The sequence below is a fragment of the Triturus cristatus genome, chromosome 6 (assembly GCF_964204655.1).
Source record: "Triturus cristatus chromosome 6, aTriCri1.1, whole genome shotgun sequence".
Taxonomy (NCBI): Eukaryota; Metazoa; Chordata; class Amphibia; order Caudata; family Salamandridae; genus Triturus; species Triturus cristatus.
The window spans coordinates 1665435469-1665452538 of NC_140589.1; the positions used below are offsets into that span (position 1 = coordinate 1665435469).

The 17070-nt window shown below is 44.6% G+C and overlaps 1 protein-coding gene across 1 annotated transcript in view; it reads left to right on the forward strand.

Annotated features, from left to right (window-relative positions):
• The window catches only part of PRPH2 (peripherin 2), a 165645-nt gene that overhangs the window by 81313 nt on the left and 67262 nt on the right, over positions 1–17070 (forward strand). Inside the window, exon 2 of the mRNA XM_085612827.1 lies at positions 2565–2811. Within this exon, the coding sequence (XP_085468953.1) occupies positions 2565–2811 (247 nt within the window). The remainder of the gene's footprint in view (positions 1–2564; positions 2812–17070) is intronic.

Below are 17070 nucleotides of genomic sequence, written 5' to 3' on the forward strand. Positions count from 1 at the left end.
TTTACTTTACCTACACCCACCTTACTACCAATCCCCCCAACCCCCTCGCCCAACCGTCATCCTACTGGCATCAATGAGGTCCTCGGGCACATCACAGACCAAACATTTTGGCCCCTGGGAAAATGTTTGCAAGTACCCATGCTAGAGATGATTTCTCTAGGAATGATATCAATGTCTCTATGTATCTATAAAAATGGGTAAAAGATTTTCCATCTTTCCTCCAGCGGTCCAGGTAGGTTTCCAAAGAATTGTGGCATATACAACGTCTTTTGTCTTGCTACCTCTTAAGTATAAATATTGTCACATTAGGATGGAGTATCTGTAGTTAGTGTATGCTAAATCTACTAAAATCCCTTAGACTTTTATGGCACAATTTACTTATAAATGGAGTCCCAAAGTTATATTTAAGCACACGCCTGCGTATTAACATCTTCAAATCCCAGATTATGCAGTGTGGCCATTAATTGCTTTTATTAGAGGGGTGAATTTGAATCAGCAAATTATTTATATATATGATTGGGAAAGCAATGATTTTGAAACATCCCAGGGGAAAGCCCCAGAGAACACGCCTGTGTACAATGAAGTCCCTAAAATGAGAATGACTCTTCTTAAGGCTAAAAATTAAAGGCTAGTTTGGTAAATTGATACCAAGAGTGATGTATTTAGCTCAAATGTCGTGTAGTGGTTGCAGTGATTTAATAGAGGTAAAAGAGGAAAATGGCTGGAGATTATTGCATGGACTCCCAGTAGGGGTAATGTTCGCAAAGTGTTTTGCATATGTTAATTGACACAAGATTATTATGAAGAGCAGTTCTATATGGGAGAGTGTGGTAAATATGTATTTAGAGACTTGTTAATAAACTGGCTTAGGAGCTTTTTGCGGTCGGTGTTTCTATTTCAATTCGATTTGTTTTATAGCTAGTTTAAAAACATTAAAGATCGCTAGATGTTAATCTGCATAGAGTAGGAACATTCTCAGTCAATGAAACCCTCGATGATTGAGAATTGTCTGAGTTTGAAAATTGTTAGTCTCCTCAAGAGATATCTTTCAGAAATCATTGATTTTGAGGAAAACAATAGAACACGAAACTCATGCATGTTCACTAGAATGGCCCAGCTTCACTCTGTCAATTGCATATTTAAAGGAGACAATTGCTAAGCTGATTGGTTCACAAACATTCAATGAGGATTTGGATGCAAGCATCAAACATCGAATATCATGTGTGTTCACACTCCAGCATGTATGGCAAGGCTGGGCATTGTCTCTAGCCATTTTGTGCCTATTTCAGCTTTATTTTCCTCACATTTTACACAGAACAGTGTATTCACCCAACTTTTTTCATTCCTTCCAAAACCTTTTCAAGGTTTATGTATTTAATGAATATACGTTTTCATTGTAGTTTATCAAAGATTGTCCTTACTTGTTCAGTTCACATCCTCTTTATTTGTATTATTGTTTCAGTATCTTATACCAAATACATGTTCTGCTTTGAAAGTAGATGACAATATGAACTGTCATGAGAACACAGCTTCAGTCTGAGAAGGCTTACATACCAAATTAAACAAGCATTTCTCTGTAGAATCACACATACGTGCTGACTTCTGATTTGAATGAGACCTGGTCTACATACTAAATAAAAGAAAAATATGACAGTTGACTGAAATACTATATAAGGTGTCTTATGGACTCTTCACTTACAAAAGATGTGCAACGGGGAGAAGAAAAGTGTTGTAATTGTTCCTAGTCAGTATTAAAAAACATTAAATCATTCTGGGTCATATTATCAAGAATGGCGATAACATTATCGCCGCTTTAGCGCCAGGAAACTCCAGCTAAGGCAGCGATAAGGGGCATGATAATAGGACCGTTTAAATTCCAATAGAAGCCCAGGTTTGATGTCCTTCACACCAGAACCTGGGCTTCTATTGGAATTCACAAGGGCATATTATCAAGCCCCTTATCGCCGCTTTAACGGCAGTTTCCTGCCACTAATGCGGCGATAATGTTATCGCCATTCTTGATAATATGGCCCCCTGAGTCTTGTTCTCAAAAAGAGTAAAATATGTTGCACTTGCAGGTTTACAGCCTCGCACCTGTGCAGATTTCTGACTTTTTAGAATACACAAAAACTTTTCAAACTTTGCAAGTTTTGAGAATCGTGACCCTCGTGTTCATTTTGCCATTTTACGTGTAGAACCTTGCGAATAACATTCTAATACTAAAGAGTCTTGTACGCGATATAGGAAGCTAACCCTTATGTAGTGTGTTGTAGCATTTTAAAATTAAAAATCACTTTGATGCAAAATGTAAAATTGCTTTATTTATTTATTAATTCTATAAATATGTTTTATTCCGGTGCTCAAAACATATGATTACAATAGTGTATGGTTTAAAAAAAATGCACAATATATAAATTAAATTTTAATGGGGTGTAATGGGCTTCTTGCTTACAGTCCTCAAGGAAATTTCATTTCAAAAAGTGGAAACCTGTTGTTGCTTCTTGTCTCTGTATTTATTATATATTTCCACCCATGCATTAACACCCTTTTCTCCCCACCAACAGTCGTTTCAAGAGCAATGTGGATGGCAAGTACCTTCTGGATGGAGTCCCCTTCAGCTGCTGCAATCCAGGCTCGCCTAGGCCATGCATCCAGCACCAGTTAACAAATAACTCAGCTCACTACAGTTACGACTACCAGACCGAGGAGCTCAACCTGTGGAACCGGGGCTGCAGGGAGGCGCTGCTGCAGTACTATACCAGCATGATGAGCTCTGTGGGAGTCCTTGTCTTTTTCATCTGGGTCCTTGAGGTGAGCCTTGATGCATGCAAATGCACCAGACAGGAATCAAAATGGCTTCCGAGTCCCTACTGTATGTGACCCAAGGCTATCCCCTGACGTATTGGCAATTAAAGTGTTAGGTGCACCCACTTTGGTCGATGTGAATAAGAAAAATGTCTTAGTGTTCTAGGAAAGATTTAGGGTGACTTTGAGCAATAGTCTCCATTATAACACGTTATTTAATTAATGCAAAAGGGAGACAAAAACCGCTAGTAAACATTAACTGCAGTTGTGCTACTAGTTAAGTATCAATAGTGCTAAGTATACCTGTCTGTGTCTCATAGTTTACGCACACATTAAAAAGTGTCTATTTCATTTTGCAGATCAGTGGGAGCTCACAGTTTTCTCAGTGGGCATAGCAAGGGTATATTATCAGTTCTATATGGTATATGTGATACGATACGGTGCATTGTGCGTAATATAAGGTTAAAAGATGGCTCCATGCCACCGTCGAGCTTTAATTTAAGAACCTAATGTATGTTGAAATTTGTAATTCTTGTTCAAGTCAGTTTATCCAATTGAATTTACACCCTTGAAAACAGTGATTTGTAACCTAAAAACCCAGGTCTGAAGTAATTTGGTAGAGGCTGATCCCTTGGTAGTGGAAAGCACACATTCAATAAAGATGAAAATGTTGGACTTTTTAGATGACACTGATCAAAGTTCTATAACCATTCGAAATATGCTTTTGCAAGTGCTCATGGTGAGGCCTTGTTTTTGGTGTTTTTTTTTAATTTCAAACACTTAGGCACTGTTACCACTACAGATCTTCTGCATGAATATTCAGACTACAAGGATAAGACTAAGCGAGAATTTAGGGAAGAGCATTCCTCCCTCAGCCTCCTCAGCTGTGTAGAAGGAACAGTGGATCATGGTCTCTTTGTTTATCTGGACATGCTGCGAGCACTCGCTACTGAAAGGGAGAATAAAGGCCTGTTTTGATGTGGACTTGTGCACGTTGATTGGGGCTAATTGAATATTACAACCTTACAGAACTTCAGAAATTGAGGCTGTGTTTTTTTCCATCCCAAGTGTTATACATTAGATGGACCAGAATTTTCATAATGTAGGAGAACTATTATGATACGGAAATGGATAATATTTGGGTTTACGGAAAGCAGTGGTTTCTTGCTGCGGTGGCCTGCTTTGGCCCACAGAGGCTGTAGCCAAGCCAGACTTTGAGGATATCTATTGATTATGTAAAATTCCCATAGGCTAATGACAGCTTTAGTTTGCACAGTTTATACAATCAATGCACAACATAGAGAGACCAGGGCAATGATTCAGCCCTCATCTGAGCTATCAATCAATCAATCAATCATAGCAATTGTAAAACACACTACATACCCGTGAGGGTCTCAAGGCGCTAGGGGGGAGGCTGCTACTGTTCGAAGAGCCAGGTCTTGAGGAGTCTCCTGAAGGTTAGAAGGTCTTCGGTCTGCCGTAGACGGATGGGGTGGGTGTTCCATGTCTTGACAGCGAGGTGGGAGAATGATCTTCTGCCGGCGGTCACTCTTCGGATGCGGGGGATGGTGGCGAGGGCATGGTCTGCGGAGCGGAGCTGGCGGGCGGGTGTGTAGAGGCTGAGTCATCTGTTGAGGTACGCTGGTTCGGTGTCATGGAGTGCCTTGTGTGCATGGGTGAGGAGCTTGAAGGTTATCCTCTTGTTGACGGGGAGCCAGTGCAGGTCTTTCAGGTGGGGTGTGATGTGGCTGCGGCGGGGGATGTCCAGGATCAGGCGAGCGGAGGCGTTCTGGATGCGTTGGAGTCGTTTAAACAGTTTGGCCAGGGCTCCTGCATAGAGTGCGTTGCCGTAGTCCAGTCTGCTGTTGACGAGGGCCTAGGTGACTGTCCTTCTAGTTTTGGTGGGGATCCACTTGAAGATCCTGCAAAGCATGCGGAGAGTGTTGAAGCAGGAGGAGGAGACGGCGTTGACCTGCTTTGTCATGGAGAGTGTGGAGTCGAGGATGACCCCTAGGTTTCGTGCGTGGTTGGTGAGTGTAGGGGGTGCTCCTAGTGCCGTCGGCCAGCAGGAGTCGTCCCAGGCCGAGGGTGTGGAGCCGAGGATGAGGACCTCCGTCTTGTCCGAGTTCATCTTCAGTCGGCTGTTCCTCATCCAGTCGGCGGCGGCCTTCATTCCTTCGTAGAGGTTGGTTTTGTCGGTGTGGGGGTCCTTGGTGAGCGAGAGGATCAGCTGGGTGTCGTCGGCGTAGGAGATGATGTTTAGGACGTGCTGTCGGGCGACGTTGAACAACGTTTGGCTGAGAGATGAGCCTTGGGGTACGCCGCAGATGATCTCGGTGGCTTTGGAGCAGAAGGAGGGGAGGCGGACGCTCTGGGTTCTCCCAGAGAGGAAGGAGGGGTCCAGTCCAGGGCCTTCTCTTGGATTCCAACGTCGTGGAGGCGTGCTCTTAGTGTGCGGTGGCAGACTGTGTCGAAAGCGGTTGACAGGTCCAGGAGGATCAGGGCCACGGTTTCTCCGTTTTCGAGCATGATCCTGATGTCGTCGGTGGCGGCGATGAGGGCAGTTTCGGTGCTGTGGTTGCTGCGGAACTCTGACTGGGATGGTCCAGGATGTTGTTCTCTTCGAGGAAGCTGGTCAGTTGTTTGTTGACAGCCTTTTCGATGACCTTCGCCGGGAACGGGAGCAGGGAGCTGGGTCGGAAGTTCTTGAGGTCCTTGGGGTCCGCCTTGGGTTTCTTTAGTAAGGCGTTGATCTCTGCGTGCTTCCAGCTATTGTTTGCTGTAGTGGCTTGACATTCTGAAGCAAATACTTTTGGAGTTTTTACTGTTGTTGCTTTGCTGTTAATTGGCATAGGCCCTTCCATTGGTGAATTAGGTGTGTAAGTGCATCTGTGGAAGGCATTTTTCTTTCCGTACGTCTTTGCTTCCATTGTAATGTATGTACCATAAAGCATCCGTGTATTGAAATGGAAGTGCATTTGCTGAGTTTCTCAATGCTGAGTCGATAGTAGTTAGGAGCTCAGTCAGGCTCAACTGATGGCAACACCAGCAGCAGAGCCATCACACGAAAAGTGATCTAGTTTCCGATAGGCAGGATGGGGAGAGCACAGTGGAGGAAGCTGGGGTGAAGACACTAATCAGATGAGCTCCAAGGATCTGAACGTGAAGCTAGAGGAGAAATAATGGTTTCATCGCACCGTGTCCCCCAGGACCACCCCTCCAGATAAGCGTATCTGTTTACAGGGAAGGGGTTTTGTCGGACGACAAGATTCAAAGTGGTCGACTGACTGGCTGCAAGGAGTAAGCGCCTAAGCCAGATTGAATGTTTCTGAGGAACCCATCCAAAAGTGTACCTGTCCTGTTTGTTTGTTTCATCCTGGTTTTGTTTGGACCTATCATACCCCAAGGTTGTGTCTATTGGTAACAGGACTGTTAGTTTCCCTATCAGAGTGATCAGCAGTTGACCCAGGAGAAGGGGTAGTGAGCTCTGACAGGGAAGCAGGTGATCCCAGGAGAAACAGAGGGAGCTCAGGGAGAATTCCAGGACCAGTGGATAAAGACCCTGGGAAGTCAGGATGCAGATGGAGTTCAGCTTCCCGCCTTGCTCTGTGCATAGTAGTTCAGCGTTATGTAGTCTGGTGGCCCAATCCTCAGAATGATACCCATGCAACCTTACAAGCTTTTCCTGTGCTTGTTCATGGCACCAGTGTTGTGGCACTTCATCCCAGCCATGTGTATGTCCCCTCTTCATACAAATGCTTCATCTGTCCATGCACGTCTACCTGCTTGTGCATGTTCACTGTGCTCCTTGACTAATCGCGGTCCCATACCAAGTGTATCCTGGCCGCTGTCTAGTGCATATTCCCCCATGTTATAAGCACATGTTTCTCATGTGACTTTCCTGAAACTCTCGAACTGCCCTGGCCCTGATGGTCCAATGTTGGACACAGCTGTCTAAGCTAGAACCATTTAATTTAATCAAGTCAAATCAAATCTTGCAATCTCACAAGAGATTGGAGTGGCTTGTATGGTAACTGATGAGGAGTGGTGATGTAGTATCCCATCCAGATTATGTAAACTGAAGTGATTATTTTTAATGTTCGTCAGTATCTTTTTAACAGCTGTCAAGGGCCTTTTCTCGCTGATGATTTAACAATTTCACTAGTGGCTTCACAGCAATCCTGGTTTTTTTCTTTTTTTGTAAATATTGTTTTTTATTAAAATAAAATAATAATTCCAAACAGTACAAGACAACTAGCATGTCACAATTAGTCACACCCGTGCCAAAGCACCTGCCCACCACCCATCCCAGAAGACACATCACCCCCTTCATTCCATGAACCAGGAAGACACACGGTCCCCTCATAAGTTGCGGTTCTGGCAGGCTCCTCCCCACCCTACTTGTCCTTCCCAAGGGTCGGAAACACAGGCCCGGTGGTGCCCCAGTCCGGAGCCCAGTTAATTCCATAGACCATGGTATGCTAGTCAGCTCCCAGACCACCATCCAACCCATGATATTTTCTCCATCTCCCCCATAAGCAATCCACGTTTTTGAGAAGGTGCATAGCATATGTGCTTTGAGGCTCACTTGAAGACACTAGCAGTTACCACAAGAGTGCTGACTTCTGTAAGTATGGTGACTAGACACTCATTGCTGAATAATCATATCCCCCTGTAGGTCCTTTTGCTGGTACTAGCTGTTCTTGATCTAACCCTGCCGGCATGTAGAACAGCCTCTCCAGGTTCTCCATCAAAGGGACTGAAAATGACAAAATGGAAGTAGGACAAGGTGTGCCCCAACTTCTAACCCGAGACCGTTCTTTCCTCGATGCAAAGGGCTGGTGTTTTCATACTCCTTGTAATACTGATGCCAGATATTGGTCATTTGGTAGGTGCTGTTATAAATTCCTTTGCCTCTGCATCATTCACGATCTTGCAAGCTCCCTCCTTCCGACCCATAATGCTGTGCGACATGAGCTTGAGTAAAGTGGAATTCATTGACACATTCGGACGCTTTGAAGCGCTCTGTGACACATGGTGCACCATTTCTAAGACTCAGAAGTCTATAGTGTCTTAAAGGGGGGGGGATGTTAACCGTATAGTCATGGAGAGAGGTGCTTTTAAACAGTGCAGAATTTGCTCTGGTCTCATGATGAGGTCGACACGAGGCCCTATACGCAGCAATACATCGATATCTGCGATTGGTCTCCCTCTTGTTCAGTCTGTACTCTCTATGACTGGTTGTCTATTCACTAGGTTGATGTGTAATGTGCCCTAGATCTGTTTCTATTTTGAGACTTTGCTGTTTTGCTCAATGCTATTCACATCTGTTAACATGTATTTTTAAGTAAATTCTAAAAAAAGCCCCCTCGTGCCCCTTTGTACAGCGGTGTACTATGATAGACTGTCAAACAGATAAATAAATAGGGAAAAGGACCTCAGTTAGGCAGTCAAAAAGTGGTACATGATGTATTGAAGTTAGGCACTCAAGAGAATATTCATTGGAGGATTCTTAAAGCCTCATTTTGAAGTGCTTGGAAAGGAGAAAACTGTAGAAACTTGGCAGGTTTCCTGTCCTGCCACCTTATCCCATATTGCCTCATTTCAAGACTGGGATACAGAACACTGGTTTCCTCTCCTCCACCTCCAACGTCGGGAAAACCCTTTTACAGGGCTACTACTGGCAAACAAGGCATCAGAAGGTCTGTCCTATTGTGGGTAAAACGCCTGCCAGCTTTTATTCCTGATCGGGTCTGCCATATACATCGCATGGCTGCCCTCGGTAGCAAAATTGCAATCTTTTCCCCTCTGGACTTCATGAAGAGCACCCTGCCATCATGTGAATTAGGGGCCTAGTTACGAGATGGTGTGCGTCGCGTTTGCAGCACGCAACATGGTACATGCGCGACGCAAACCTTAAGTAAGATTTATGAAGCCATGCAAGGCCACTTTGCTTGCTGCTGAGTAAGGTAACGCAGCTCAAATTGCAGCGTTGCCATTCCCTGCCCTGGGAATGTTCCGTAGGTGTTCCCACGCCACTCCTATGGTTTTTGATGCATTTCCAGATTTACCAGACCTGGTAGACATGGGATTGCGCCAAAAAGAAATGTCTTCCCAGGAGAGGCATACCGAGGAGAAATATCTTTATTCCTCCTTGTTACTTCCTCTTATTGTTCGTGCTGCATTCTGTAGCACACATAAAAAGAGGAATAAGCCTCTCAGGACTATTTTTGTGGAGGAAAGTGACCCTTCCTGCACAAAAACAACCCTTCATGCAACACAGGTGCAAGTGGGCCTGCTTTGGCGCTAGGTTGCCAAAAGGGCGCAAGCACAGGAGAAAAGGCAGAAATGCACTGTATTGCCTTAAATATGGTGCATTCCTGCCCCTTCTCTGTCATGCAGTGCAGCGCATCAAGGTGACTTCCCGCGCTGCACTATGTGACTTTTTGTAAATAGGCCCCTTAGTTTTTTGTTGCAGAGGAGAAACTTCTTCATTGAGGGTTTGTCCTTGGGAAATAAACAAGCATTGGCAATGCTAGTAGGTCTGGCTTTAAAGGAATGTTGTATGGTAATGTGAAGCTTTACAAGTAGATAGCAAGGGAACATATATGTATTTGTGTGGTAGCAAAGAACTGTAGAATAATATTGGTGTCAGTTAAAAGATCAGTTGACAGCTTTACTGTCAAGCCAAACCTCAATCCATGTTGGTTAATGACTGACCTCCCACCATTTTTTATGCTGCCAGAGAAAAACACATTACCTAGTTTTCTAAACACTTTAGTAGCATTACAATATCTGGCATGTACCCCTGAAAGATCAAACTCAGGCAGCTAGATAAATAAACAAAGTGATCACAGATGTGTGGAAGACAAGCACTTTTTTGAGGAAGTACACAACATCTGACCAATCAATACGTACTCTTGGCTCCCAATATGTGGGCGAAGCCAAAGTTATTAACATTATTATAAAATCTTATAAAGTGGGGTTTCCCAGCGCTATTAACAGCAGGTAGGGCTGCGTAGTCAAATAACGAATTGAAACAACCAGGTTTTTCAGGTTCTTGCAGAAGATGGTCTTCAAACTATGTGAGCATCTCTAGTGATGCTCACATAGTTGTCTGGCGCCAGCTGCTCTGTCAACCCAGACCATAAAAACACAACTCACAGATTCTGTATGCTGCTGTCAATTGTTTATTTCACTGAAGTGGCTCACACTGGCCGAAAACCTAAAATGCATCAGGCTCACCGCGGCTAGGCTGGCAAAGGTGTTGCCTGTGCCAGCCCTAGCATTGGAAGGCCACTTGACAAAGCTGAATTACATCCTCTATCTAAAGGACATTGAATCTAATGTATTGCATTTGTGGATATTGTGTGGAGATGGTGACATTTTAGAAATGTCTAAGTTATTGTGATAAATAACACCCCTTCCATGCCCCCTCCACTTGTTCTGCCACATCTCAACATTTTACAATGCTCTGGAATAATACAATATTAAACTGGTCTTATATGTTTAGGTTTAGTCTGCAGATGTACCTTATATTTTTGCCTTTGTTACGTTCTTTTCTGTTGTTCATATGTTTTATTATTGTCAAAGACTTTAGTTAAAACGTTAAAAGTAATGAGAAATGCCTTTTGTCTTTTTTGAGGGATTTCCAATCACTTTTCTCAGACTCTTCCGTGCTGCTGAATATTTTTCATTTAAATTAAGTCATATGGTGCTGGGTCTGACATCTGCCTACAAAATCACCAAGCCCAACTGCATGTGCCTTTATAAACACTTATGTTTCAACAGAACAAACCTAGGCCATCATTTGGAGATTGTTGAGTGTGTAAAATCTTGTGCTAATTGTAAAGAAAGTGGATTTCTTTGTGTTTAACATCATTTATGTACTTAGATGAAAGTGGAATTGCTGCACCAAATAGTTGATGCCATTTCCCTTCAAGGAAAAGTAATGAAACTCTGACTGCACACCTTTAAATGTGAAATGACATACAGAAACACTGCTCCTGACGGGTTCACCTTTAAGGTGTACAAAGCATTTTTTTTCTCCCAAACTCTGAATTGTAGGGGCAGATTTACAAGAAAGTGACGCATCTGTAGCGATGTGTCACTTGCCCTGCACCAACATGCAAAACCCTTGCATCACCATGGCGCAAGGATTGACAGATGTGAAAGAAATTCTGACGCATCTGTTGATGGAAAAGTCACGCATTTCTGGAGTCGTGTCACAAGCACGACTCAACTCCAGCAATGCTCAGGGGTGCCCTATGCCTAACATGCTGTGTCACTCCTTATGCCTGCTCAAGCAGGCGCAGGGTTTTGACGCAGCATGGACGTAAAAGTGACTCAGTGAAATCTTGTAGATTTCACTGCGTCACTTTTACGGGGCTTCCTGCAACGGAACGCCCACCCTGCATACATTATACCTGACGCAGGTTTAATGCGGCTCAGGGCTTCACAACGTGACGCTTCTCCCTACATGCGTCACGTTGTAAATGGGCTGGAACTTTTATGCTGCCGCTGCGTCACAAAAGTGACGCAACTACGGTGCAAAAGTGACGCAAAGGGGCTTGTAAATCTGTCCCCTAGTTTGCAACCGAAAAAACGCTTTTTATAATGTGCTATCCCCACTTTAGGAGTCGTTAACATTTTACTGACTTCTAAAGTGGTTTAGAAATGGATAAGGAATTGCTATGTGGCTTCCCTTCCAAATAGTGTTTCCTATAAATATGTATCAATGGGTTAGGACAGAAATAGTGGTTGTAAACCATGTAAAAGTTGCTGACACCCAAGTTGTGGTGGTAACACATTCGCAAAAAGGGAGAGGTCCCATCGGACCCTTTCTTTTTTGAGAATGTTAAAAAAGGTTTGTTGGGGAATAGGCAGTGGTCCTCGGGACAACGTCGAAACTTCAAACAAACTTTTTTTTTTTTTTAATTCTTTTTAAACACAGGCTAGTTTCCTTGAAGTAAAGTGAGCTGCATTAAAAAATAAAAAATGTTTTATATAAATATGATCACAGAGATGGTGGTCTGCTGATTCCAAATTTTATGAACCAGCCTATTATTAAATAGGTCAGTTAAAAGATCTTAACTGCTCGCAAGAGTACTGGCCACTTCCTGCGACCAGTATCTGGTGACCAGATATCCCCGCATCTGGTCCTTAATTCTGAATTTGCACTGATAGAAAAATCACCGGTTGCCGTAATGCAATTACTGGAATCACAGTGTGATCGCAAATAACCCTATTTTCTATATGAGGATCTTAAAGTCTGCTGGGACATTTCCATGATGTATACTCAAACTGGGGTCGGTGTTGATGTTTATCATAGAGTTGCACTTTTGTGATCTATGACTCTGGAGGTCCAAGTTTTCTCAAGGTATATTTGTATGTCTAGCACGTTGACATTTCCTAAATGTATAATTTTAATTGAGTCGTGGGTGTCCAGGTCCTTTTAATGATGAGTTCCCTTGGCAGAGGTTTTATATATTAAGGAGTGTTTGATATTTTTAATGCCAATAGTTCTATCATCCCTTTTCATACAACAACACTGAAGCCTGGTGTTTGCTAACGTGAAAATACTTGCATGTAAATTCATCATTATGTGCTTGTAGATTTCCACTATAAAGAATAACGTCCCCCACCCCAGACTAACTTAAACACACTTACACTCCAATTGGTTCACTTATCCTTTCGTTTCTAAGTACCTTAATTCCAGTTAACTCAAGCAATCTGAAGAAACATCTAGGAGTTTTCAAATAAGAACATTCTTCTCCTCACTGTTGCTTCATCAAATAGGATGAGCACACTCGAGTGTTGTGGGCACTCACATTTCCCAAAGTCTAGTCCAAGAAATGCTGGCACTGACTACCAAGCTTTTTCTAAACAGTTTCATGTGCTAACTTCTTAATTACCAGTAACTACTACATACTCTGCTGCCACATGTCAGTGGTGGAGATTATCATTGTGCCCAATAACTACCTATTTTGCTGTCTTCTCCTTCCTTGAATATAAGGAGTATTCTACCTTGGGTGTGCATCCCAACAACATCACAGTTGGACATTTGTCCACCGTTGCACCCGTTGCATACTCTGCCATCTATACGACATGGTTACTACATGGCATGCCAAAACAATCTGTGTGATGGACACAGTAGCTTTACAGTCTCTACAGCATTTATTGATCTGTGTGCAATCTATAGCGTGCAGTCACCTAGGGGATTAGTGTCATCTATAAAGTGTTTTGTTGATTGTTTCAGACCATTGTGCCTATGTGGCAACATTAATTTGTTCTAGTGAGCATGTCTGTCACTGCCCCTCATCTAACTGTATACCCAGGTCCCTTTCCCATTGTTCCTAAGATGTCATCTGTGAGGGCTTCTTGGTGTGGTTAAGATTTTTTTATAAATGCAAGATGGCCTGAGAATAGCTGTCCTGCTCCAGAAGGAACTTCTCAAAGGGAGTCAGACGCCTAGTGGCCGCACTTTCACCTTTCACTTGAAATTGGTCTACCCTAGGCACTCTATAATCCTCCTTGAACTGTTTAAACAGCCTAAATGTGCCTTTCATGAACATGTCTCCCACCTTAAGGTACCTAATCTACGTTCCTTTTATTAATTGATCTTGGGCCAATCCTGGGGAGAAACCGTGTTTACCCTAGAGAGGCGTGAAGGAAGAGGGGACTCTTATTAGTCCCAAACTGTTCCTTATTCACCTCCATGGTCTGAGTGTAGTCCTAACTACAGGGATTGACAGAGCATAGAGCTAACGGTATCTCTGATATTTTGTAAGCCACGGAATTTCCCATTACTACCAATCTGTGAGTTTTTGATCATGATAAACCAAGCTTTGTGTTTCAGCCCTGATCTGCACAATCAGGTAGCACTCTTACGCTACTTGGTAATACTGCAGTAGGTTTAACCCCCCCCCCGACTCCCTTCTCCTGCTTTGAACATGCTCTCAAACTCATTAAACCTCTCCCTTTTTTACTGACCAGACTTAATCTATTCATCCATATTGGATGCATTCGGTCTTCTTCCCCTAAATAGTCAAGGGTATTTCCTGAAGGCCATACATATTATATTTGTTAGGCTAAACATCCTCAATATGTCTACCTTCCCCACCCACGAGATCATGTGCTGTTTCCAGTTTTGCAAGTTGTTTTGACAAATTTGTATATGTTCCTGTTCTGTGTGTTCTACAACGTAGGTGACAGCTTGATTCCGAAATACTCTATCACCTCGCTATAGACCATTCAACCAGAGTATCCTGAGCTGAAGGCAGTAGTTTACTTGTTTCCGGGATTATGTTAGCCAAATCTAGTTTAAACCCAGAAACTTACCTGTGAAGGTGAAGCTCAGTCAGGAGCTCTGGTAACAAGTCAATCGCATCAACCACCATCACTAGGATGCTGTCCTCAAATATAGTATGTTTGAACTCATCCTTGCCCAGTTGGATCCCTTTTATTATCATGTTATCCTATATATTCTGCACTAAGGGGCCTACAGTGAGTGCAGAGGAGTGAAGGAAGCAGTCTTAGTTCCCATCCTTACTGATACCCGCTTTGAGAGTCACCTTTTAAACCATATCCACACTGGGCCTTGGACCCATCTAGTATAATCGGGATCACCAATAAGCTAGCTAAGTTTGAAATTTGTTTATCCCAGGACTTGAAAGACGGGAAAGAGAATTATGTTGAGAATTCAGAGAGGCGGAATAGAACAGAATATGTGATAGAACACACAGAACTCTCAAATGCACTATGGGAAGGGAAACCTTTTGTAAATCTGGAATTTTCGGCAAAGATTTTTTACATCCTGGAAAAAATACTCAAATGGGACAGTTGCTGTAGGGGCTGTTGAACCCTAATGTATTTAATGTGGCACTTCCCCAAATTAAATTAATTTGGGAAGAAACTCTGCAAACTGTTGACACCATATTTAATATTAATTTTCCCAGAGATCAGGCAGTTATCCCACTGGAGCTTTCCTATCCAGAGGTATACTTCCCAAGATCTTCTAAAGACAAGCAACTTTGTAGCTTTGCAGGCAATATTAGCTATTTTGAGACAGCCACAGAGCCCCATGTGAAGGCACTAGATGTGCAGAATATGGAACCTCTTTTGAAACACCTTGGGTAGTCATCCAGCCTGGATGTATTCCTGTCTAGTCCATGGGTACTTGGATCTGATCAATACAGGCCATCAGAAAACGTCCTAAACTGCTCTGCCTTGTCCTCCTCCCCATTGGATATGTTTTCCAACTGTATATCCATAATGTAGTTTAGGGCTTGATGCATATGCAACTTATTTACCAGTATCCAGCCTGCTTTTTTGTATCCTACATGGAACTCAATACATAACCCTTTCTAATTTGATTTGACCCCTTCATGTGTTAGCTTTATACCACAAGAGCAGGTGTATGCTCTTGTGTTTTGCTTCCAGAGCCTTACCAAAAGAGAACTATTACAGAGAGCTTGTTAAAAGTCAGGCGGTTTACAGGCTCAAGGTTTACTGAACTAGGGGCGCTAGAAGGTGCCAGGCAAGATGGACGCACTGTAGTGCTGCTCCGCCCGCTGAGTCCTAATCCGTCCATTATCCGCCCCAAATCATTGCATCGGAGCTCGCCGCTGACTGTCCTACAACTTTAGCACATCCTGTAGCGGATGAAGTGAGCTGCGTTGCTCTGAAGCCCTCACGTGTGCTGCTAATCGCGACCCCGAGCAGCGGCTGGCACGCGGCACCATGGCGGCCACCGCGTCCTGATTGCTGTTGTCCCCGCTGCATCGTCTAGCTGTGCGGAGCTCCACGGGCGCAGGGAGCAGCGCCCGATTCCTGGTGTTGCCCTGTTGGCGTGGGTGAGGGCGACTTCTCGGCATGCAAGTTTTAACGACCGGGGTCGGCCGCGAGGCTCACCGCCATCTGCCCCCATAACTGCGGAAACTGACGGAGATCGTGGCTGAGACTGCATGCCCTGCCCTTGACTGCCAGAGTGGGCGTCGGGTCCCTACCTGGGGTCGCAGAGCCCTTGGGGGCCTGTGGAATCACGGCCTGCTTTCGCTGCACATATAGGTGCAGGCTTGCTGAGTGCCCGGGCTGGGAGCGAGACGGACTCCGGATGCCATAGGCCCTACGCTGTGTGGGATGGATAGCACCGACAGCAGGCAGCGGTGAGGCCGGGCTCTTGGCCCTTAGCTGTGGCGGTGGGTGAGGGCCTGAGAGTTAGGCCGCGCTCTGCAAGCTGCGGCCTGTGTGTGTGGTGTGGGGCGCTCTGAGCCAGCGAGTTGGTGTGATCTTGCATAGTGGCTGAGTTGGCACCTGACGCATTCCTTCTGATTTCTGTGTTTTCCCCTCAACTTTGAGCTTCCAGACCTTCTGCATATCTCCGGGGCAATTTGCGATGGTCATGAATTTCGATCACATTTCAGTTGCAACCGGTCCAAAGCTAGTGGCTCTTAAGGCCTGTGCAGTTCGCTTCATTTTAACATTATTCTGACTGCATTGGTCAGGGCTCTCAACCCGTACTGCCCCAGAACTTCAGTAACAGCTACCTGTGTGTATTTACTTGGGCCAGTTGCACTGCTGTTTCCCCGCTTCATTCGTGGTCCCCGTAGGGTGGTCAAGGGTTGCCGGCCCAACTGGGCGTGGTGAGCTACTACTTGCTCTATCTACTGACTGCTGTTGGTGTACCTCGGGGTTCAGTTGGTGGAGGAGACTAGCCCACCTTTGTCTTGTTCTCTGCCACCATGGGGCGCACAGGCAAAATGCAGCCTCACTTCACATTTGAGGCGCGTAAATCCGCCAAGCCACAGCAATGAGCAGCCTCAGACTCCGAGGCGGATGTCCCTGGGGAGGGCCCCTCTAAGCTGGAATCAACCTTGCTGGCCATGCAGAAGAGTCTCCAATCCATCGAAGGGACTATGGCGGCAGTGAATCACAGACTTGACCATATGTCCTCCCAACTTGAGAAACAAAATGCGAGGATGGGTGAAATTGAACAGTGCGTCTCCACAAACGAGGATGGCTTGAGCGAGGTGGCGGACAAGGCTCTCCACATGGAGAAGGTGTTAGCACTTATTCAAGCGAAGAATGAGGATTTAGAGGCCAGGTCCCGCCGCAGCAATGTCCTCAACACGGGCCTACCGGAGTCCACCAACACGGGCAGATTGGAGACTTTCATTGAATCCCTGATCAAGGATATATTCGGCCCTGACAACTCCTATGTTTATAGTGGAGCGGGCCCATCGTTCTCTGGCGGCGAGACCGGTG